The following is a 24,033-nucleotide window of genomic DNA, read 5'->3' on the forward strand; positions in this document are numbered from 1 at the left end:
GGCTATCGTTCCGCAAAACCTAGTACTTGAACGCATGGAAGTACTAATGTAAATCCTACCTACCTACTTCTTTGTATGAAAATATCAAATCCGACTTCCAATATTAAACTCAATGTAACTCAATAATATGCTCCCATCGTTTTTCGCTGACTTGTGATAGCTGTAAGCGATCCAAAAAAACGTACATCACCGAACGTAATTTTTTGATTGATTGATTTTTACCAAATTACCAAACAAGTTTCGTGAAATTATTTTGTATTAGTGCGTAAATTGGTATGGTTATAGTGTTTAGAGATGACAATAGCGGGTGAGGCGTGTGGGTAGTGATTATGTCTGCTAGAAATTACCTTTCGGCTCGGGATAAGAAGTTTGAATATTTGCCGAGTATCACGCATAAGTCGGGGGGTCATTCTTCGGAGCTGCCGGTGCTTTCAGCTAGTACCAGTCGCTTCAACAGGAACCTCAGTTACACGTACGACGTGCAACCCTACATAGTGAACAACGTCGAGCGCGCTGGTACGCCGTTCTCAGACTTTTTTTCAGAAAGTGGAACTGGTAAGTTACAAATTTCCTTATTCGCTGTTCGCACTTTATTTGTACATAACTATCAAGTCGTAATAAACACATGTTTCTTTCCAATAGAAGGGATAGGCTTCACAAACAAGAGCCAAAAGAATCCATCTCATTTGATTTAACTACTTTTATAAGAATCTATGTAAAATAAGGTTTTATCACAACTAATTAATTAATGCATTTCTGTATTAACTGAAATCAAAACTAATAAAATACACATTATTGCAGAGAATTTAATTTTATCGACATCTTCCAGGCACACCAGACTTCCGCAGTGAAGAAAGTGACAGCAGCTCAGGGTCTGCACTAAGAAGGAGCAATGCGGAGGCCACCAGGTCTCTGTCGGAGGAGTGGCAGAGAATTGAGAGGACACTCTATGATGAGGAGGGAGAGAAGTGTATGCGGCCACAGATGGTTGAGGAATGCAAACAATGGAGAGAATTGCATCCACAGCTTAGGTAGAAAGACAATCTAATCTATTTATTATTTGGAAAGGATCTGCTTTTTCTGTTTTAAGTTATAAGAGGCTTTTTAAATAATGAAGTGGTGAACTATAAGTCTTGGCAGTGAACTATAAGAATGAAACACCTCAAACCACCCCAGAGTAAATATATCTGAAGACTATTGTAGGAGTTAGTATCTAGCTCACAGGCAGGCAGCTATGTGAAGTTTTGACTTTGCTCTTGTAAGAGAGAGGACTATTTATTGTTTATTTTAAGTGTAATAAAGAGTTATTGTATTGTAGGACTGAAACCTTTTCTTCTTAGTAGTACAAGTTAATGTGACCATTATTTAGTATTTACTTAATATTCTAATTACTTTGTTGTATTTTTTGTTAGTTTAAAAGAAACTATACTATAATCTTAATTACAGTCCTTTTTTAGGTTTAGAAAAAATACCTACTCATAAATGTTTAATATAATTTTATAGATATGTGGGTATTATTGAATACTGTTTGCTATGTGTCATGTCAAGGACATTAAATATTCACATTCCATTCAACTATTCCTAGAAATAGGTATAATGGAGTGACCTTCACAGTGAATAATTGAAATGTTATTGATTTCCAGAATTGTGGGCAGGGCCATTCTGCTGCCAGAGAAGAGATCAGGTCATAGACCATTGGAGTATGATGAGGTTGTGGCCGTTCACTACAGTGACTACAGTGAGTTCAGTGAAAGCGAGGAGAGACTCTCACAGAGCAGCTCTGACGTCACCCCACAAAACTCCCCCAGAGTCTCCATATGCGAGAACATTGCAGAACCCAGGGTGTCTTGGGAAAAGCTGCCAGCATCTGAAGACGTTCATGAACCAAAGCTGTCACGAGAGAAAATATCCATCTTCCCAATGTGCGATGAACGTGAACTCCCAGACACATTCTGTTCTCTTCTACACATCACTCCACTACAAGTTCGAAGTCCATCACAAAGAAAGAGACAGAATCCATCCATATTGAAGTCTGAAATAGCATCTTCGCGGTGGATGAAAAACTCTAGACCGGATTCATCCCTAAATTGTGATAGAAATAGTGCTAAGTCATTTGTATCGTTGGATATGCGGAATATAGCTTTAAGTGCTTCAGATCGCAATAAAATATTTAACAGCAGAGTGCTGACTGCGAGGCACAGGGACATAGCAAGGCTAGAGCCACTATGTACACCAGAATTAGCTCCTAATGAAACATCAAGATTGAATGGTACAGCCATGTACCCTTATAATATGAGAAAAGTTTCACTACCACCTCTACTGTTGGAGGAGGAAAAAAAGAAAGTTGTAGTTAATTCTGCAAAAAAATTCACTAAAACAAGGAAGACTGGACCTAAAAATATGTATCAGTTGGACAGAATGAGACATAACAAATAACTGTTTAGATCACATTAAATTAGAATTAAGTTTGATATGTGTTTCGAAGTAAAATGTTTGCTAGAGCATAGATTTATTGCTGACCAAGGAATGGTTTGGTAATGAACACACAGTTTGAGCAATGTTGGATTGAATGCAGCACTGATATAGCTTCAAAAGAATTTGGGATTGGAGTGCCTGGATGGTAGGTTAGTATAACATAGTTTCATATAATTGTTATCATTTATTTAGGTTCACTGGGACATGGTTATTTCACTGCCTTTTGTTGGAAAGATTAAAATCCTATACCTTTAAGAACCTGTAACTGGTAAGAAGCAGTTCCAAACATTTTAAGCTCTAGTCAATAGGTATTTCTCTGTTAAACATTGTTAGCTTTTTAACAAATTGCTGAAGTACCTACCAAAGTGGAAAGTTTTGTTAATATTTTCACATGCGGAAGAAATTGAAATGCCTATATAATAAATTATTATTATATTTTATTTATATTTGGATTTTATTAATTATTTTTTACTGTATCCCAGTTAGAAGGAAACTAATTTAGATAGGTAGGTATTTATGATTAAAACTAATTTTCAAATACAAATACAGAATTTATTTTGATATTTACATTATTTGCATTTTATTAACAATCAACATCAACAATATTAAATAATTTGTTCTTGTGGTGTGATATATTTCGAACAGTCGAGTGGCATTACACTACCCTTGCTTTTTCGTTCTTAAAAGTAAAAACTTTTTTGAATTTATGGTGTAGTTATATAAACGTAGTTTGGAAAAGTTTTTAATTTTCAAGTTTATAAACGAGGGTAGTGTGACGTCACGTTCGTTGAACGGTGGTATTTCTGTAAATGGAATTCTAGAAGCAGTGAAATATGGGGTTATATGCTGAAAGTTGAGCAACTGCAGAGAAAGCTGTGAGCTTGAATTTAGGGTTGCCATATAAAACCGCTACAGAATACATAAAATTAATATTGCTAGATTTAGAATATTCCATTTTAGTTCAGTTGATGAATAGTTTTTATGGGAAACTGATAATTAATAACGTATTTTTTTTTATGGCAACCCGGCGTAGAAAGACGGTTATCGCGCCAAAAATGTGATTGATTCAATTTGGATATACATGCTTTGAATTGGCACTGTAATGTATAATTATTCAATGTCGAACTGGGTAGACTAGTATACATGTATTGTGAGTCATGGGTTATATAAGTATTACGTCAGTGCCAACGCAGAGTGCGCATACTTTGCCAGACCGTATGCGATAGAGCGATCATTTGATACTATTTTTATTATTTCATTTACACAATATAAATTTAAATTGTTACATTATTTACCTCACAGCCATCATTATATATTGATACTACTTTAATAAAGAGAGGACTATGTGTGTAACAACACGATAAGATGGCATCAGCTTACAAAAAGTGTCTAGCGAACATTTGTTATAGAGCATTAAGATTTTATATATACGTATATAATACATGAAAAATTCACCATTCCGTTCTAAAAACGTTAACAACCTCAAGCTATTAGCAATAGTCAACAATGTTGTTAAATTCTAGGATTTAATGCACACAGAACATGGAATACTAGATTGTGAATAGGCATTATTGTTGTATAACTTCTAGCCATCACGTGTACATGGTAAATGTTCGTAGCTTGTGAAGATATCCTCAATACTACCATCCATGGTATAATAACACACTACGCCTGGGGGGTTAGCCAAGTTGCGAACAATCGTGAAAAGCGACAGCGACAGCGATAAAATTGTATGGGATTGTCATAAAGTGACATAAGTTGATGACATGCCACCTTATGTCACATATAGTGACATGTCATAAAGTGACATAAGGTGATAACATGTCACCTTATGTCACATATGGTGACATGTTATAAAACATGTCATATAAAGTGATATAAGGTGATAACATGTCACCTTATGTCACATATGGTGACATGTTATAAAACATGTCATATAAAGTGATATAAGGTGATAACATGTCACCTTATGTCACATATGGTGACATGTTATAAAACATATCATATAAAGTGACACAAGTTGATGGCATATCAGGTGATATGTCACTTTATGTCCCATACATTTTTATCACTGTAACTGACGTTGTCGTAACTGTTTGCAACTTGGCTAAGGCCCCTGGTATTATTATTAGTGACAGAGCGGCAATGTCGGCGAAACTGACGTCATTAGGCTATATGTTGCCATTATGTGAGAAATAAATTACCTACGGATTTACGGAGTAATTTTAAATTTTCAATAATATATTTCTGATAGTTTTCATGATATTTATTTTTATGTGATAATCGAAAGTAAATTGTTATGTTAGTCATGTATACAATTTTCAATAATAAGTCTTTAGAATGTTGGAGTTCCCAATAATAGTAACATTATGATGACGTCAGCTTCGCCTAAAACGAAATGAGAATACCTTGTATGCTACCATCAACCAAAACAGACGAAATCAACCTTCAAACTATTTCACTTCAAATTACGTAGATAACTAAATTTCTCCATATAAAGGACGATACAAATAAAATTTTGTGCGTTGGCACAAATTAACTAATTAAAAACAAAACTTATTCCAATAAATTACAAGGTTGAGCAATTTTGGGTCAGCCTCGCATCGTGTCGCGGTCGAAGCTAGTTTTAATGGAATTAGGGCAATGAAATTTAGCTTATAAGTACTGTGTAGATGAGATTAATTACCTATGATATGAATTTCAGCCAAAATTGCTCAACGTTTGACTAAGTAAACGTGTGTCGAGTAAAGTAGATAGATAACAGTTGTGGAGCGCTCGCGCAGGTGACGCAGGCTCCGCTACAGTCTAGCTACATGTGAGGGGGCGCGCGGCCATGCGCCGGCGCGCCCGCCGACGTACTCCACCCAAGCAAACACACGCAGACAGAAGGACTCGGCTATATCTCTCTCGTTAAGGCGATTATACAAATTTAAACACTATTTAAATTGCACACTGACCCACCTCTATAAACTTTTAATTGCGATAAATATTTGTAATGCTGTATAAAAATATTAAAGGAAAAATCGTCATTTAATATTAATCTTATTTAACATTCATATTAATCCAAAATAATAGCGTGTATTTTACATTTTTACAATGAGACGTTCGAACTCTATACCTAACTAGCATACAGTGACATAGAAGCCTAATTCACAACAAACTACACACGATAGTATTGAATATAAAGTTTAATGTTGCCGTAGCCTTCTATTTTAATGCAAAGGAGATGTACTTTGAAAAATTCTTACGTAACATACAAAATTACATTTGACTATTTACAACATTCTAGCTAAAAGTTAAAAAAATTGATTGTTGAATGCGGTACTCTAAATATTAGGTACCTATTGGCGTCTAGGGCTCCGGTGGCATGCATGGTTCGCTACGTACCGAGTGTCTCCGTTACAAGTTACGTGACGTCATGTCGTGTCGTCCGCGGTTGCGGGCCCGTCGCGGTTAGCCGCGCCTCGCGCGCGTTCCCCCGCGGTGTCTCACCTGTCCCGCGCCCTACGCGCCGAGCGCCCAGCTTGGCCACATAAGCCAAGCTTTAATTATAATATTAAACTTTTGGACAGACCTTTAGTTCGATTTACAATAATTAAATAATCTATCGTGCACAACCATCTCAAAACTTTACAATTTTTAAGACTTCGTGATTTTAGTGTCAGATAAAATTTCCGATTGTAACTGTTGTTGTGCAGTTAGTTTAACTTTATGTGCAAATTGAATTAAATGTATTATAGTAGTAACGAATTTTTTCCGAATTTTGTTTTTTATAAAGCATATTATTTTAATTTTGCTGTTCAAGGAAAACCAAAGGCTGATCTCTTACAAGTAGGTAGGTAAGTCGAGAAGCTTGCACAGTCGTTCCGCGCGTTACTGTCTAGATTCAACTCTCACTTTGTACTTTACACGTATTACATTTTGATGTGGATTTAGAAAAATATGGCAGTAGGTATGTTGCATTCAATTCCTTTACAAACTAGCTTGTGTATTTCGTTTTGGACCGAAATGCGACAGTAGACCACGTGCGGTCGGATCACACCAATCTCATCCATTCGTATTAAACTAGTATTTAAGGCCGGTTTTGCCTATTCTATTACGAACGATGAATGATTACTATATGACGTGAGGTGACTACACGATGCTTGATAAAACATCCACGAATCAATTGAGGTATATCGATTTTGTGTCTAACATAACTTGATTCTGTTGCCGTCATGAACATGAACATTATAAATAGTTTTTGTACGTTGGCGTAAGTAAAGTTGGACAATAATATTCGCGTTCACAAAGCGACAAAAGCGATACTCGCGTAAGCTATACTACTTCATCAAACATCGTGTAATGATTGTTGCAGCATCCTCATACTAATGATTCAGAATGGATTTCTAATATCGGTGAGGCGAACTAATACCTAGTAAATTCTAAAAGGCAGTGCAGCCGACCGCGCGCCGAACACGCGGCCTGCGGTCCACTGCAGCTAATCCTTATCTAATACAATCAACATAGTAAACTATGAAGAGTCCACAATCGTCAAAGCACCCGGAGTTAACACTAAATACATCGCAGGCTTCACAAGCCCTAATTCTCATAATAACAACGACGTTTCGAAAATAATATCACACATTTACAGCAAAATTACACTTGGGGTCGCGTCGCCGCGCGCCCTCAGATTCTCGCATAATTGGTTTCAGTCCGTTTGCTGCGTGCAGCGCCTTTACACGACACTGAGACAATCCCCGCCCAACTTCAGGATAACGTGATCAAATAAAAATAAAATCAAAATAAAATTAAACAAGTTTTATTAAAAAAATAAACAAAATGTGGCACTAAAATGATAATATAAATCATAAAAACCATTGCGTTGATATTTCTTGCGTAGACGGAATTAAAATTTGCATCAAATGCGTATTAGAAAGGCCCACACAGAAAATATAACCCAATCGTATCTAACCACCACCATAATAAATCTACCCATTAAAATTAAAAACAAAAGAAAATCAGAAAAAAAAATGTGAGCAATGGAATCATATGCCTTCTACCTAAGGTGCATTAAGTATTATGAAAACAAAATAATTTGTAAAGAAATCTTAAAACTAAACCATAAAATATGATGGAATATCCCATGTGAAATAATAAAATTATAACTAAACTTAAGCATAATGTAACATAATGTCGAGTATCCCAACCTTAGTTGATGTATGAAGTGCTTAACAATATTTCAATCAGTCAATGAGTATTTTAAATGCTTAAATTACATAAGATTCAAGAAATAAGTAGCGTATGTGAGTGAGAGTAAAAGAGAAGAAAGATAAATCTACTGAGTAGGGTAAGGAATGGATAATCTAGAAAAAAGAGATACATCCACTACAAAGAATGCAGTACCGTCGACACTGGCTTCGAGTCCGTTGCTAATCATGCAATTAAAAGTTTAAAAGGTTCCTTTATATTGAGCTTTTCATCTCCATTTAAAATAATTACACAATTTTACTTACACAAATCCATTAGCAATAACTTTCAACCAATTTATTAAACGTCTGTTTCGCGTGGAAAATAGAACCAAATATGCAGTGTGCCCTTATACAGATAGACACATACAGAGTGAAATGAACTGGTTCACAATATCTACGAGTTGGCATTTCGACATTGCTGTCGATCTTTCTAATTATTTCACCACTAAAGAGACACCGAAAGCTCTAACATTCATTAAAAAGTTTTTTTTTTTTGGGTTTATTACACCCTGTACATATCTATCGTTTGTTGTGACGTGATTACATTGCTTCCGCGTGGTACCCTCAGTTAGCAACCCGTCTCGAACTAGGTACCCACTAGATCAGTCCATAGCCGCCCGCGTCCCGCGTCAGATGTCGCACAACACATACAACAATCGGGAAACATCTAACCGTCTAACAGCAAAGAGTGCAAGAGTTCAAGTGTAATATTGCGGTGCAGTGCTGTGTCGTCGTGTCGAAAATTGCCACATTAAAAAAATTAACTTAATTTTGGGGAAATTAAACTTAGAATTTGCAGGATTTGAGGAATGAGTGAGTTAGGGCGGGGTGAGGGGTGAGGTCTGGCGGGATTGTCGGAGTGTTGCGGACGGGCCCCCTCTAGATGTAGGAGTAGGGTCCGTCGGTGAGGGCGCTGCACAGCAATAGTCAGGAGGCGTCGTCCTTGCCGCCGCTGCCCGTGGCCGAGCCGGCGCGCCGCTGGGACCGGTACTCCACGCCCGGGTCGAACTGCATTAGGACGAACACCTGCATACACACGTAACAACTATGTTAGTTTTTTGTTTACCTATAGTGTACTTACTTAGGATCAGAAAGATTTACTCTGCTAGTAGTTGCAGGCCAATCCCAATCAGTCTGAAGAACAATAGAGTAGTATAGTAGTACAATATTGTTCAGACTAATTGGCTGCTGGATGCATCACGCGAATACGAGGTCTTTCATAAGCGGTAACAGCTTGATGCCGAACAGGTCGCAATACTAACCCTATAGACGCACTATATCGAACATTACCTGATCAGTGGGCAGCAAGCAGAAGTCATCAGGCGGGTTGGTGATGACGTATCGCTTGCTAGAGGCGTCGCACGATGAGGACGTGTCTCGGAAGCGATACAGCCCGATGCACAACATGCCATACGCCCGCAGCGCCGCTACGAACAGGTCGCCGTACTTGCCCGCCTCGCCAAACTGCGCCAATGGACCGTCGTAGAGAGATATCTGGCCCACTCTACACCGGTCCCTGTTGATGACGACATTAGGGTTAGAACGTCAGGATTTCCAACTTCCCAAACCTCACGGTCCAACGCTTGCATCTGGAATTTTCCTAACTGAACCGAAGACAGTCTCACATAGATTTTGACAGTGCCTTTATTGGGGAATCGAACCTAGGATCTGAACTTTCTGAAGGCTAATCCGTAGAGGCAGTTGAAATAGAAAACCACATTCTTCTCGCGAGAATGTGTAAGGCCGATAAGCACGACCTCACCAAGTATCTCTGGTGTGCATAAACTCACGCCTATTTCCCACCGGGGAAGTCGAAAGTATGGAATTCCATTTGCTTCGATCCTTGCTTTCTCCACATTCATCAATCATAGCAGATCGCACTAAACCTTTTCTAAGGATACATTTTCACAGATCAAGACAAGAAATGGTATAAAATCTGTGTGGTACCTGTTGGCCAAGCTCTCTGGCGTGGAGTATCCGCCGCGCAGGCCGGCACCCTCTGCCAGGATGAGCTCCAGCTCTGGCGTGGCGCCGCCCGTGATCAGCGACCGGATCAGGGTTAAGGCATTCTGGTTGAAGTATGTCTGCCAAACGAAACACTTTGTTAATAACAATAATACAGCACACAACTATCAACAGGTCTGTGTTGCTCTAGGAGACAACCAGATCAACGTGATCAGAACGAATAAATCAGATGGCGAACGCTGTGTCGCGCGCCTTGTGGACTGATAATATGCGAGTTTTGGGGGGTTAAAAAGGCTACAACGAAGCAATTCATCTAAAAAGCAATATTGCAATTTGACATTTGCGCATATAAAAGTAAGTGCGCGATGCAAACAAATGTCAAATAGCATTATTGCTTTTTCAGGTGAATTTCTTCTTTTCTTACCCCCTTGGTAACTTTAGACTGACTGCGAGCTATACCGCTCAAATTATGTTAACGACATCTTAGAGAGGAATAAAATATAGCTGATATTACACATAGTATACGTTAATTCTTTCGACGTTAAATCATGACTAGCTGCCGTGTGCGACAAAGAAGTACACGCTTCTATACTACTACAGCACCAATATCAAGAAAATAGTTGTAGCAGGATACTACAACACGATAAACAATAACACGAAAAACAGTTCTTATTCAGCGCTTATCGCTATGGGGCCATTAAATAATATATAATTTTCTCAACCGACGTCCTAAACCGAGGTTCGCGCCCCTCAGGCCTATCGTCGTAAATTTTGTACCGGATGAAAACTACAGCGCTCCCCGGCCTTGTAATTTATTCACGTAAAAACTCACAGTAGACATGAGCGAATCGAGCACGCTGACGGCGAAGGCGGTGCCGCAAGCAAAAGGCTGTGTGAGGTACAGCTCCGTGTCGGGGTCATCATCGTCATCCTGGTCCAAGAACTGCACGTTGCTGTCGTTCACCAGCTCTGTGAGAGGGATTAGATCAGTTGTAGGGGATGAGAAGACGCGTAATCACACATCAGAAAGCGTAGAAGCGATCAGATATCTCGCGCAAAGCAAAGAGGAATACGCCAACTGTGTCAGTGGTAACTTGACTCGAGTACGGATTTTTAACTATGAGTACCAGAACTATGTAAGCGCGCGTGGCAAAGTTGGCATTTAAAAGAAAAAATAATTATAATACGGAGCACAGCGTTATTCCAATGTGATTTTTGTTAACAAAACCTCGCAATAGTCTAGCTAGTTTCAATCCAGGTATTGTTTGTGGTCTGAATTTTGATCTAGATTGAAATTAATTGTAAGAAATCATGGTTTTGTTGTGAAGAAAATCATATCAAAATGTGACTTAAAAAAATGCGCTTGTGGTGGTCATTATAAGACGAGGATTTGTAGAATATATTGAATCTCTCACCAGTAATCATAGGCACATTGGCCCCGTAGACGGAGCCCCGCCGCTGCAGCAGCACGGGTGCGGGCGGCGCGCCGGGCGGCGGCTGCGTGGCTGCGCCGCCGTTGGCGCCCGCGCCGCCGCTCAGCACGCCGATTGTGTCGTCGAACGTCATCGCCTTGATGTTCAGCGAAGCCAGAATAGCTTCCTTGTCGGCCAACGTTGGGTCATCGTTTGATGGCACCTGTTTGAGGAAGAACAGGCTTGAATCTTCTAAAATATTTAAAACGAGCTCATGGCGATGGTCTATTTATTGCTTTGTTGAGGTTTGGTTATGAGAGTTGATTAAGTTTCACTGAGACTGTGACCACAATTTTTTCTTGAATATATGACAGTTATCATAAAAGAGATGCCTTTTTGGGTGGGATTTTCGGACGAACTTCATAAAACCAAGACAACTGAAGCACTCACCTTCGCTGATAGAATACAGCACATGTCACATAAATTGACATTAACTGCACGCAAGTCGGCCCGGCTTAGCGGTGAACCCTGAAGATACGACAAAACTCATATTAAAAGTCTTTCTATACTCAGTTTGAATACAAGCAAATTGTAAGGAATGAGTTGTACACTGAAGAATTTTTGCAACTGTTGACTTGGACCCTTAGCTACTGCAAATCTATGCTAGGGAGCCGTCTCCCCCGCTGCTTGGTTGGGGGCTGATTATTATAATCGCCGCTGACCTCTATATCTAGAAGCCGTTCACCATTCACCACCCTCAACTAATATGCAAGATATGCGGCCACTACTGTCGCTTTTTCATTGGACTTTTCAGCCATTTTAAAAGCTGTCATAAGAACGCTGCTTAAATCATCTAACAAAGATGTTAAAATATGACGACTTGGACATTAATGGGACTGTAAAACCTGGTGTAAAATAAATAATTTAGATTTTCAAATAAAACTTAGACTAAAAATAAGATGAACATATTGACGATAAAGACTTACATTCAAAACAGAAATCTTGGGTAGATTCTGCAACATCTTCCATTCTCTCCTAATATACTCGACGCTGCCGACGATAACCACGTGTTTCAGCTCGTGATAGTGGAAGTTTGACGCCCGGAGCGGCATTACCAGGTTCCGAAGTCCTATTAGAGGCGAGTCCGGGTCCGCGAACAAACATACTACCACGTGGCCGTTTAGAACTGTCATTGCCGCTTGGTTTCTGTCCTGTTGGTGGCGACAGAAGCTTCTTAGTATAAATTATGATTATTTTGTCAGACTTAGGGGTAGGTGCTGCTTTCTATTCGTTATAATTGGAGGGGAAATCTGATAAGTTACAGAAACAGCAGTAAGATTACATTTCTTTGGTGGCTATTGGCGCCCAACATGGGGTTTCATAAAAGTGTGGATAAGTATTGGTTTAGTTTTTGAAGACTTTCTTGTGTTAAGGTGTTCCGTCTTAACAAAATAGTCTGTACATGAAGTGAATTATATGCGGTATACGAAGAAGACCAGTGTCTACTTACTAATATACAATCCTCCAGATTCCTGGCGGGGCTCCAGTGGAACATGCCAGTGGAGTCGTATTTCATTTCAGTCTTTTCGAAGTCGAAGTCTTTGGACTGGTCGTCCGCCAGCCCCGCTGGCAAACTGACACCGTTGCTGTTCTGGTTACCACCGCTACTTCTACTCGTTGGCCTGTTGAAAAACGCCGGTCAATATCTTACTTTGAAAAGGAAAGCTTTGCTAGATATAGCATTATAGCAATGGAGTCTTAGTTTACAAGATGAACAAACGTCTCGAACGCTTTAGTGAAATCTAAAGGGACAATGACTAGCTAAAGATTAAACTTTTTATGTGATTGTTTTTATTAAAATATTATAACCATGTAGTTATTGCTAGAAAAAAAAATATAGTAGCGTTAGCAATTTTTAAGATGGTAACTATTTTTTGTACTTGAGGCGTTCGAGGCGTTCGCTTTTTTATTTATAGTTATAGTGATTTTAAATTTAAGAAGTGAGGTGGTCTGCCAAGACTTAAGCGTTCATTTATAGTTAACATTTACATATTTATTTATTACTTATTTGCTGAATGAAATATTAAGAAGAGTGAGTTTGTTGATGCTTAAGTTTGGAAATATGTCTACATGATAGTGAAAAGTTAAATTTTTACATAGAAGTATTATGAAATAATTAAAACTAGATACAGTATTCAACTTAAAATTGATTCTCAAGAATGATATTAAAGTGTACTTGATTAAACTTGAATATAGGTACTAAATATTACGAAAATAGTGGGTGCTACTCTGCTGTATAAATATTTGTACAAAATAAAGTACATAAAATAGATAAAACGTGATGCAAACATGCTAAAACTACACAATGTGCGTGCTAACTTATAGTGCCAACACTATCTATAATGTAGATAAACGATAAAAAGCGAGGAAAAAAATGTATATACTACATAAACTACATAAACTGAAAATATCTCACGTAACTATACTGACAAGCAGGCACTACTTCTACATAATATTGAAAGTAATGTCCAAAAATTTTGACTTTTATTCAAACTACTGTATTATAAAATATCTAGCTGATACGTAATTGGAATTACATGAGTTTTTTCACTTCGTAGGCAAGATGATAGGCCTGGTAATTGGTATCTTGCTCCTGCGGATTCCTGTAACACAGGGCCAAAGAGTCGTCTCGTTGCTTTCAGACATTAAGGGAAGGAAACATGTGCAGCGAACATAGACTTGGAACACGAGGTGTGCTTGGGACGACTAGGTTGCTTGGACAGGAGGAACTTTTGTCGTTTATGGTTGGTACGGGAAAACATGTCCAGATGAGCTCGCGAACAGTCATGTAGGTTTAGAAATATTGTAATATTACGCAAAATCGGTCCCTTTTAGGTCATCCGGAAGCAACATCGCCCAATATGCTTTACTAAATTGTCATTAAGTAAACTGGTAGTCGTCGCAACCACACCCACACCAGCTGTTTGTGCATAGTGCACAAGTGCCAAACAAATATCGTGACAGCGAACATTAAAGGCTTATAAGAAGCCACGTAACATGTCAATCAAAACAAGGAACTCAGAAAACCAGGATCTATTTATAGTTAACAGTCATTGTAATGTGACTTTTGTTGTTATGGATAGTTTAATTCAACTCTGTTTAAACTTGTTGCAATTTAATAAGTAAATAATAAAAAAACTTAAAAGATAATAGTTGTAGAAAATTATGAGTTTTATCTCCATTTAAAATGTTCAATTCAAAATTTATAATTACACGTATGTATTACTCGTAAGTAACAATCTTCATACAACGATGAAAGCTAAAGTGGATCGTTTCGGGTATAACAGGATTTAATTTTTTAAACATGTGATTCATTAGAATTGGCAAAGATCAAGAAACTCCAAAAATGTGAGATTCAGGACCATCTGAAACGATCCACCTTTGAGAATACAAGCGATTCTTTTGAGTATTTCACTTTTTCAAACTTTTAAAAAATACTAATCGCTTGCATGGAGCGAAGATTCTCCATAAATTAAATCTGGGTACATTTGACAACGAAAGTTGCATCTGAACTGCAGCTGCAGCGACTGTCGTTGTAAGTTGTACAGTAAAACAAGGAATTCTTCTCATAATATGTATGTGTGGGTACAGGGAAATGGCACGCCAATGTTTTGCAGAAATCGTGACGCTTCTTTAAACGTGGTGTTCCCAAAATATTACATTCCTGTCAGACAAGTTGCAGTCCAAATGAAGAGACTCCTAAAGTCCTCGTTAGGAGCCGCCCCTTGTAAGATCCAGGATTTAGTTTCCTATTTGTGAATTTCGTTTTGTGATTATTACTCTACTTTTTAAGAATGCCTTGTTTTCAGACAATTTATTTAGGTATATTAATAATGGTAGATACGTCACAAGGTATAGTTGTCTCTTGTCAAGGCATTTAATAATCTAGATAGAGAATAAGAGACGTTAAATGCTCTGTTGAAGACGGTTTACTCTATGCAAAGAGTACCATGCCTTGTATCGTCCTACTCTGGATAATTAAAAGGCACATAAGGCCACAGGGATATCAGATTCGACATTCGATATTCGGTTAAACAATGTTAAACAAGAGCAAGATGTCTTGCATACCAAAACCTGTGACCTTACGCTTACACACGATGATTAAGATGAAGACAAATGTGAAGTTGAAGTAGATAGATCTTAGGTCACTTACGTATCAGGCGGTGCTCTGTTGACGTTGGGTTTGACCTTGTTGACCTGTCTCGTTGTAGTGGTGTTCATGAGCTGATTGGCCATCGGGGAGAGAAGCGAAGTAGGCGCAGCACTTCGGTGGTTCCGGTTTATTACTGGTATAAACGACAAACAATGAATTGACAATGGAGAATGACCAATTTTCTATCAATGCGTTTTCTTCATCTTTCGTCCTGTCGATGACAATCTGTTTTGGTTTTATTACTATTTATTACTGTTTACGCTATTTTTGCTGTTTTATTTGATACCAGAGACATAGTTGGTGATTCCAACGGGTTTCTTCTTCTACCTTATTGTTTTTTTTTTAATTCTGATTCCCTCATTTGAGAATAGGTATATCTTGCAGTTGCAGTAATGGAAGGACTTCATTCTTCTGTAGACAAGATTTAAGTCTTAAACATAGGTGGCAGTATAATGGAGGCTTCTTTCACATTACCTTGGCATGATTATTTTATTTTCTAATGTAAGTAAGTACCTGTTTATATAACTAGTTCAATGTTGAGTAAATATAAGCACTTACAACTTATGTCTTCCCCTCGTTCCCTTGCGATTTCACCTGGAAAGCAATTTCAATTTTGTAGTTTAACTTTGTCTTCCACAACAGCTTTGTATCTTGTACTGTCATCGTGTATTTCATCAAGTGCGAATTTACCTTGCCAATTTGTCTATATTATAATCTTTATTTCTTAAAAAAATGTAGTAAATTTTGTTATTAGTTAAAAGGTATGACTGTACAATTTCATTTTAGTAACAACTTTTTATTCACAAAATGGTTTAAAAAAAATTCAAATTCTACAACAAAAGCGCGTTCAACGATACATTCAAGGGTACAGAAAATGTTATCAAACGGATAGATGCAATGCCATGAGCAGGTCTGTTGCGAGGCGGCGGAGGAACACGATGGCATTCACCAGATATGATGGCCGCTTTAGAGTTAACCAAGAAGCACAGCTCAGTGAAATATTATAAGTCATCTTAGCGCGATTTCAGTTCGAAACGATATGCAAAAATAACATAAAATGAAACTGCTCCGGAACAAAACCAGATATACCTACACAACTTATTTTTTTATTTTATAGAATCTAATTAGTTTTCAAAAGTATCAATATTTGAGATTAATTTGTCGCTTGCTAATGCGATAGTATAGTGGGTGAAGTTCTACGTCGTCAGCCGGGGTCAAAGTCATGCCTTTTAAAGCAAATATTGTCGAGTTCTGGATGGCGTTTTCGCCTCTTGAGGCATTAGTGCTCGCTATGAAGATGCGTGACAAAGCTACTAAGTGCAGGGTACCTTCTGGTAGCCTATGGACGAAGCACATTGCTAATTCGATGGAGAAGTGTGGGCCGATGATTAAATTAATTAAAAAAACAAAATTAAAAACACTCAGTCCTTTGAGCCTGAGATGTACCTCGAACATGGACCTTCTTGGGCAACTCTGGCGGCGTGAAGGTGGGGGGAGGATGGTGGTCATCTGCAAAACATCAGCACAAGTTCGCATTCCGATACACCACTCAATAAATACAGTGTCCTACTGCGCGGCTGCGACAGCTGAGCTGCGCCGGCGCCGTCCGGAGTCACTCACGCAAGCTAGCGCAAGCTCCGCATGGCAAGAGTGACACCGGACTCCCCACAAACCCAGAATCTCCCCAATTACAATATATAAATATTAGTATTACAACAATATCGATTTACAATTTACCACATACACATGCAACATACAACTAAAGCTACATTTAAACACACACAAAATAAACTCTATCTAATAGACAAGCATTGTGTACAATCTAAATTCTAAGTTATACTTAACTGATTTTAATGAGTTTATAACCCTAGTTTATAATGAATTTAAAACTAATGCAAAGGGAGATGATAAAATGATTACAGGTGGAATATCAAGAGATGGCTCCGAGCGTACTAACGTCATGACTCAGGCGAAAATAATCAAAGAATTGCAGGAATGTGTAATAAATGAGATACCAGTCGACGCGCGGCCGCGGGCAGGTCGCGGCGCGACCACTAGTCCTGACGGGTCTATTGAGGCGGGCCATCTAATCAAATTAATCGGTCCCTATGCAGGGTTGTACATAATCAAATAATCACTTTAATCTCGAAAGCATAATAAAATTACACGTAACTCCAATGAACACTAGTACAACATCCATATTAGAGGGTCTATTTCGATGCAGAAATCAGGGTTCAAAATATTCCTAGAAAATTTAGATTTATTAACAACAACACCAAAATAAATAAACGACACCACAAACTGTTGTCGATGTTTATAATATTTGCTAATAGAGAGGCAAACACTAACTGCTGAACAAATGCACATAGAGTAACGTAAGACAAGACAATGATTACAGGACACGATATTGCTATATTCCCGCGCTGGGTGCGGCCCGAGCAGCGCGCACCCACCGGTCATGTCGTCAACAACATCACATCGACATTAAGTACACTGAAGGAGACATTGAGTTACGTACTTGCCCTGCCAACCATCTGGACGGCCCGTACGCCCTTCCTGAACGTGGCCACTAAACCGACAAACAATACGGTTTAAAGCTCAATTGCTGTTAACAACACTAATTTAGTCAACCTGTTTAGTTGTGGGCTTAAAAAGGAGAAACGCAAATTATAAGTACTTATGCAGACAGAGATGCAAAGCTGAAGAGAGCTTCTCTCGTTGAGTTCACAGATAGGAAAGTTTTTGTGGCCAATGATAGCTTCCACATTGGGATAGCGACCGCAGGTGCCCAGACTATCTGCCAGTGCGGTAAGCTTACTTGATGTTGACATGAACATGGCAAAGAGTTTGGGCTGGAGCGTGTGAATAGTTCCCAGGTTTGCAAATTTAGACATCCTAATTTGTAATTTGTATCGTCAACGTGAGCTGTGTTCATTTTATGGAAGGGTCTATCCTAACGTTGTCAAGAGTAAGCGAGTTGTAGTTATTTTGCTCTGTGACTAGCCTTGCTGCACTATTCTAGCTGCGTGTCGTTTAATCGTGACATTAGCGTATATTCTATCATAGCTCAGTTCAGGTTGTCCATGAGCAATGTTAGTTGATGCAAACAAACTAAACGTGTTGTGAGGTACGGTAATATGGAATAGCTCTCATTTCCGCTCCGTACCGTCGAGGCAACCTCGATACGTATTAAGATTTTGTTTCACCATCCCGGTCTGCATCATCATCATTCCGACATCTGGAAAAATCCAAAAACTGACACATACGAAGGTACGCTCCTGGTGTTTTGTGAATCGGGGCCTTGTTATTGAGATTTGGTAGCAACAAATTCTATTACGTTACGTCTTTGATGATAGCCATAATAATTAAGAGTTCGGTGCTGCCAAATCGTTGATGATGTAATGAATAGTGACTGTACTTAGTATCCCTTGACCTTGTGTTAGTCACTGTCATTAGCACAGACAAGCCGTACGTAACTGCTTTCTAAAGTTTTTCATCTCTCCAAAGCTCACTCTTGATGGCATATTAACTTTAGCACTTTATGATTTTCTTCACTCTGATGTTTCTGAGACATGCTTTCGTGGATTTACAGAGACATTGTCTAGGTGTTTCAGGATAATGACGGTGCAATTTTGCTGTTTGCGATATTTAATTTCTACTTTGATTACATGCAATACTGTCTGTGCTGGGCATTGAAGTGCATCATATCAATTTCTTTGATATTCGTCAATATTTGCACCGATTAGAGATTTTGGTCACAGTTATAACTTGGTATCTTTAATTGCCTGATTCAGATTTGGCGGTCCATATTTTTATGGTATTTATTGTATGATGCACTAAATCTTCCCTCATACAAATCAGAACAGAGCGAGTATCTCAAAAGGCATAGAAAATGGTGAAGTGTCAAGAGTGCTTCATCTTATCGTGGCAGTATCCATTCACGAGCGAGCGGACATACACAATGATCGCTAAATTATAGGGTGTGAACGAGCACGGGTCAAGAGAATGCCTTGCAGCCGATCCAGTCTGTGAGGTACGGACGCAACACCACTAAAGCAACTCAAATTATAGACACGAAAAATAATCGGAAAACGTCAATTTGTGAGGTTAGGTGTGGTGCAAGTTACCTAGGTCGGCTCCAACCTTCCGCTGGTGCGCGGTCACTAAAAGTTTAGCCGAACAATATCCATTAATGTCGCACAGTACACAGTAAACGGCGTGGAGGAGAGTCTGCTGTGTCAACGTGTTTGTACACCGAGAGTGTTATACATGTGACATATTATATAGTAATCAGGATGTGTTATTGTGATCATTATAGTACAGGACACAGCTCGTGAATTTACAGGAACATTGAAAGTTTTCCCAGAAAGAATGTCACAGAATCCTTTGTTAGCTATAGAAAAAGATTTATTTTTAATAGTAAGTAATCTGTAATTGTTATTTTAAAATAATTTTGCTAAGGGCACTGAGTAAGGGTTATGTTAGAAAAAGCAATACAATGATCTTACAGTTTTTGCATTTGCACTTCTTGATGAGGGTCTCATCCTTGATGTCCTCGTGACAGGCCTTACAGTAGTACCAAGCTCTGAAACGGAAACCACAGGTCAGATGTTTTTGGTATCCAAGCGAGATGATGAACTATAAATTGAAGAAGATGAAGTATGTGTTATGGAAACACCACAATTTGAAGTTTATTGTGATGTTGGCAGAACAAAGATAAAAACGTATAGAATTTCAGGTAAAGCAAGGGGCCCTTAGAGCTTCATCAGCTTTAGTGTGATGGCTAGTTTTGTGGTACTGTACCTTTTGACCTCATCGGCAGATTGCGCGATGAAGAATCCCTGCGTGTTGGCATGGATCTTGGCGTTGCGAGGGTTGATTGAGATCTTGCTGTCCGCCCCCTCTTCACCCTTGATCTCGATGGCGAGCAGCAGCAGCTTTAGCTTTGTGAAGCAGAGTCTGAGGAGAACGCTGATGCTATACCTTTGGCTTTTCAGGTAGCCATATCAATCGTCAAAATCTGGCTGTGAAAGATTCAATTGCGTAATTTTGCAAGATAAAAGATTAATACTCTTCCAGGACAAGTTAGATACAGAAAACCATTTTTGACGTTGATATTTTATTAAACTTGAGAATGTTAGGTTAGTTATTAGTTTTTTTTTGCAGAAATAAAACAATTGTCTTCGTAATTAAGTTAATCATGCAATTTTGAAAGTTATGCTTATATAATACATGCTGTTAAAGTATCAGTGAATGTTATTTCTAATCTACTATTATTTACAGTGTTTTCGTATGTTGTGTTGATCATATGTGTAGTGTTTATAGAAAGAGAGACGACATCGACACATGAAGCCAAAAAGGAGGTCTAGTCATAGCGCGTTGCGTGCAATAAAGTTTTTAGTTAGTTAGATAAAGTGCAATGAATAAACACATACAATACTTTTGAAGTAAATCATACTGCACTGATGAAACTGATGATTTAGGAATCTACGCAGAACACTACTACAACAAAACAAACTGTTTAATATTTGTTCGAAGAAGAAAACTATGTTGTTTTCAAAATGCTACTGTTGGATATGTATAAAAATATACACATTTTATGAACAGACGATGAGGTGGATCTATACTAGTGATAATGCTTGATAACGTACCGCTATATACTAATATTATTTACCCATTCAACATGCACAATCTAGTCTGTAAATCAGAAATTCTGTTTAGTTCAAATCAACCTACAACAGTGATCTAAAAGGGACAAGTCTGGGGTTAGTGCACACTCAATCAGCTAGGGTTAGCACACAGTGTCTACATGGGGTGCAGGCGGCCGGGCGGCAGGGCTTACTCGCTCGCTTGCGGGAAACTCATCCCCGTGAAGGAGGTCGACAATGTTTCCGTGTACATCTCGCAGCCAGTACCCTGCAGGTAATCGTTCTGCCAAGCTTGTGTGTCGGGGGACTGCAATCAATCAACGGAGGACGCTCAAGCTCGTGCCATGTTAGTCACAGGCTCACAGCCAGGTGGCGTCGGACCTAACACTCTCCAATCGTCCTCGGTTCTTGCTGTTACCAAGATGCTACTATATTAGGTATCTATATTATAGGACCACTTTCTCCCAGGATTATTGTTAGTACGGTGGTTTCTATCCGATCGTGGATGCATTATTGTTCAGTTATTCAGTGCAGTACCTAAAGAACATTATGAGACTTGAAAACACCGAGAGTCAAATCACTTGAAGCCAGCAAACGATAATAACATCGAAAATATGAAATGACAAAAGCTTTGCGTTCATCGGTTAGTGACGACCTTCTCGGCAGATGGACTGGACAATTGTACAGTATAGGAAAGTAGAGTGTGACTGTCTCGTGTCACGGTGGCAAGCTCTCCCCACTTACTCTGCTGCCAGTTTGAACGGCATCCCGACAAACGTGGTGCTTAGCGTTTCCGTGTACATCTCCATGCCGGTACCGCGCATGTAGTCATTAGTCCATATAGCCATCTCTTGGGACTGTGGAAATGCCGCAGAAAATTGTTAGAAAAAGTACATTTGAAGACGTCAGAATTTTGGATGTGTTTTAATGCCAAATAGTTGTTGTAAAACATGAGCCGTCTTCGAATGTACTTAGTGGTGTAGTCTAGAATGTAGATAATGTATGTGAAAGTGTGTCTGACCGTCTTAAAGCTTCGCATGGCGAAGAGGTTGGCCATCATGGTGGAGAAGCCGGGCGCGAGGCAGCTCTGAGCGATGAAGCCCAACTTGAGCTCCGCCAGGCATATGACGTCATCGCCCTGCTTCCAGTCCCACGATGGAATGTTGAGGAGGTAGGCCTGGAAATCCACGTACGACACAGTTGTAGACCGCGAGCAAAATCACTAGTTATATACAAATATACACCGTAACAACACACCAATCATGCTAATATGCATATAGTAAAGTATCATATTGTACCTGATATTCAAGATGCATTACATACGAGTACTTTTCATACATTATCTTCAAAAAACATCTGCAAATCTTTGTCATTTCCTATCAAAAGGAACTGTAAAATAGCACTTGTGAAGGTTAACTAATATATACAACAAGTTGAACCGACCTTATTGTGATACTGCATCAGTTGGATGATGACTCTGATGTCGTCAGAATAGTTCTTGATGGAGATGACCCTCATGATGTTAGCGGCGTCTTCCGCGTCAGGGTCCTGACAGTACTTGTTTGCTAGCACCAAGCACGCATCCGCTTCATGTACCTAAACACCAATCACCATCAACTGACTGCTCACTAAAAGACGGCACCAAAAGCCATTTATTTACGGATTTTGCTTTAGAATTTCAAGTTATCTTCCGATTTCAAAGGCAGCAAAATTTAATTTGAATTTAGGAGTTAACTTACCTTCTCGGGAAATTTAAAACATTCAACAAAGATTTACAACAATTGTAAGTTTTGAATGACTACTTACATTTAAATTCTTAATTTATTAAGTGAAGAAAGAAGCATGAAAGACATGCACAACAGAAGCACAACATACAATGTAAATGGCCACCACAAAGGTCAGGTTATTTCGTTAATCGGGTATTATGAAGGTATAAATTTAAAAAAAACTTCGTAGTGGTCATTTTTAGGAAGAAGCAGGTGGTGGAAATTCTACTAGATGTTACACAAACAACCATCATGCTTTGACTAAAGCCATGCACAATCTAAACTTACCGTAAACACTCGACAATATCGACAATCGACAACTGTACTTGAAACTACTAAACTGAGTTAATTTTGAAACGGAAATCTTTCGTCGGCTGCCATTAATGCCAATGTTTACCAGAGTCCAGATACTTGGATACTTGTACAGTAGGCACAAGTCAGCGATATCGATTGTTTAGAGTATGAGTACATACGGGCCAGCATCGCAAACAACACCCATATCGTACGGACAGTGAGACAAGGCGCGGGGCCGGTGCCGCCGCGGGCCGGGCCAGCACACCGCCCACACCCCGCTGGCCCGGCTCGAGCGCACACACTAGCAATAGCACAGACAGCGCTCAAGTCATGGCAGAGAAGGGATTACTGTACACCGCTCCAACAACTTCCTCTCGAAAGAGTCCAGTGAACGAGCATCGCTCTACGTCTATAGAAAAGACAGTCTGTACAACTTCAAACCGACACCACGCCCAAAGATCACATCTTCATGAGTGCAGTGTACTTACTTTTACCCTTTGTAGGTCGATTGGATTCATAATGGTGCCTTGAAAGAATTCCACAGTGGTAAAGTGTCTCTTGAACAGGCCTTCGAGCTCCAGGTCGGGCGGTTTCCTGCCATCAACGCTCAGTTAACACTAGGGACCATACTGGGCAGTCCGCCGCCAGTCGTGGGCTGACCTTACCATGCAACTCTATCAGTACCAAAATACGCAGTCGTGTGGTGGAACGGAGGTGCATCGCTCGTCGACGCGGACCACGGGCTACGTTCGCCGCGCGACGGGCGAGGCGCGACCGTCTCACCGTGAAAAGCAATGATTGCATCAAAAGAATCATAAGATAAAAGTTACCAAAGTGATAAAATCCTACTGTGACTATGATAGCATCTTTGATACAGAAGAAAAAGATCTGTCTTATGCACATAAAAAATAAAAATACTGGTTCACGTAGACGCGTATCAATGATAAGTACGGCCGTGCGATAAACTAATGCCTGCGCTATGCGGTCTTACGCTAACCTTGACTCGCTCAAGGTCGACGGCATTCATCA

The 24,033-nt window shown here is 39.3% G+C and overlaps 2 protein-coding genes across 7 annotated transcripts in view; one reads left to right on the forward strand and one right to left on the reverse strand.

Annotated features, from left to right (window-relative positions):
- The first annotated feature begins 60 nt into the window (after positions 1 to 60).
- On the forward strand, positions 61 to 2,906 carry LOC126369407 (uncharacterized). The gene is made up of 3 exons (XM_050013810.1): positions 61 to 555; positions 830 to 1,031; positions 1,644 to 2,906. Exons 1-3 carry the CDS (start codon positions 330 to 332, stop codon positions 2,434 to 2,436), a joined length of 1,221 nt encoding a protein of 406 aa, XP_049869767.1. The 5' UTR covers positions 61 to 329; the 3' UTR covers positions 2,437 to 2,906.
- A 4,354-nt stretch (positions 2,907 to 7,260) lies between these two features.
- LOC126369367 (calcium-activated potassium channel slowpoke) overlaps positions 7,261 to 24,033 on the reverse strand; it is a 70,111-nt gene continuing 53,338 nt past the window's right edge. For 2 of the 6 annotated variants that reach the window (XM_050013721.1, XM_050013720.1), the window contains exons 9-26: positions 23,493 to 23,598; positions 22,388 to 22,540; positions 21,966 to 22,121; positions 21,689 to 21,801; positions 20,100 to 20,255; positions 19,805 to 19,881; positions 19,424 to 19,459; positions 16,743 to 16,805; positions 15,855 to 15,890; positions 15,297 to 15,429; positions 12,594 to 12,765; positions 12,070 to 12,294; positions 11,534 to 11,611; positions 11,087 to 11,306; positions 10,504 to 10,640; positions 9,654 to 9,790; positions 8,997 to 9,222; positions 7,261 to 8,732 (exon numbers count right to left, since the gene is read on the reverse strand). In XM_050013721.1, the coding sequence (XP_049869678.1) occupies positions 8,634 to 8,732; positions 8,997 to 9,222; positions 9,654 to 9,790; positions 10,504 to 10,640; positions 11,087 to 11,306; positions 11,534 to 11,611; positions 12,070 to 12,294; positions 12,594 to 12,765; positions 15,297 to 15,429; positions 15,855 to 15,890; positions 16,743 to 16,805; positions 19,424 to 19,459; positions 19,805 to 19,881; positions 20,100 to 20,255; positions 21,689 to 21,801; positions 21,966 to 22,121; positions 22,388 to 22,540; positions 23,493 to 23,598 (2,323 nt within the window). In that variant the 3' untranslated portion in view covers positions 7,261 to 8,633. Of the gene's footprint in view, positions 8,733 to 8,996; positions 9,223 to 9,653; positions 9,791 to 10,503; positions 10,641 to 11,086; positions 11,307 to 11,533; positions 11,612 to 12,069; positions 12,295 to 12,593; positions 12,766 to 15,296; positions 15,430 to 15,854; positions 15,891 to 16,742; positions 16,806 to 18,462; positions 18,535 to 19,423; positions 19,460 to 19,804; positions 19,882 to 20,099; positions 20,256 to 21,138; positions 21,252 to 21,688; positions 21,802 to 21,965; positions 22,122 to 22,387; positions 22,541 to 23,492; positions 23,599 to 24,033 lie in introns of all 6 variants that reach the window. The other 4 variants (XM_050013726.1, XM_050013722.1, XM_050013723.1 and 1 more) reach the window with 4 other exon arrangements.

The sequence above is a fragment of the Pectinophora gossypiella genome, chromosome 9 (genome assembly GCF_024362695.1).
Source record: "Pectinophora gossypiella chromosome 9, ilPecGoss1.1, whole genome shotgun sequence".
NCBI lineage: Eukaryota > Metazoa > Arthropoda > Insecta > Lepidoptera > Gelechiidae > Pectinophora > Pectinophora gossypiella.

Excerpts from the sequence above, each read along its gene's own strand:
- LOC126369407 (XM_050013810.1), top strand. The coding sequence starts at position 330 with ATGTCTGCTAGAAATTACCTTTCGGCTCGGGATAAGAAGTTTGAATAT. Across the intron at positions 556-829 it reads TTTTTCAGAAAGTGGAACTG|GCACACCAGACTTCCGCAGT; the intron begins GTAAGTTACAAA and ends GACATCTTCCAG. Across the intron at positions 1,032-1,643 it reads GAATTGCATCCACAGCTTAG|AATTGTGGGCAGGGCCATTC; the intron begins GTAGAAAGACAA and ends ATTGATTTCCAG.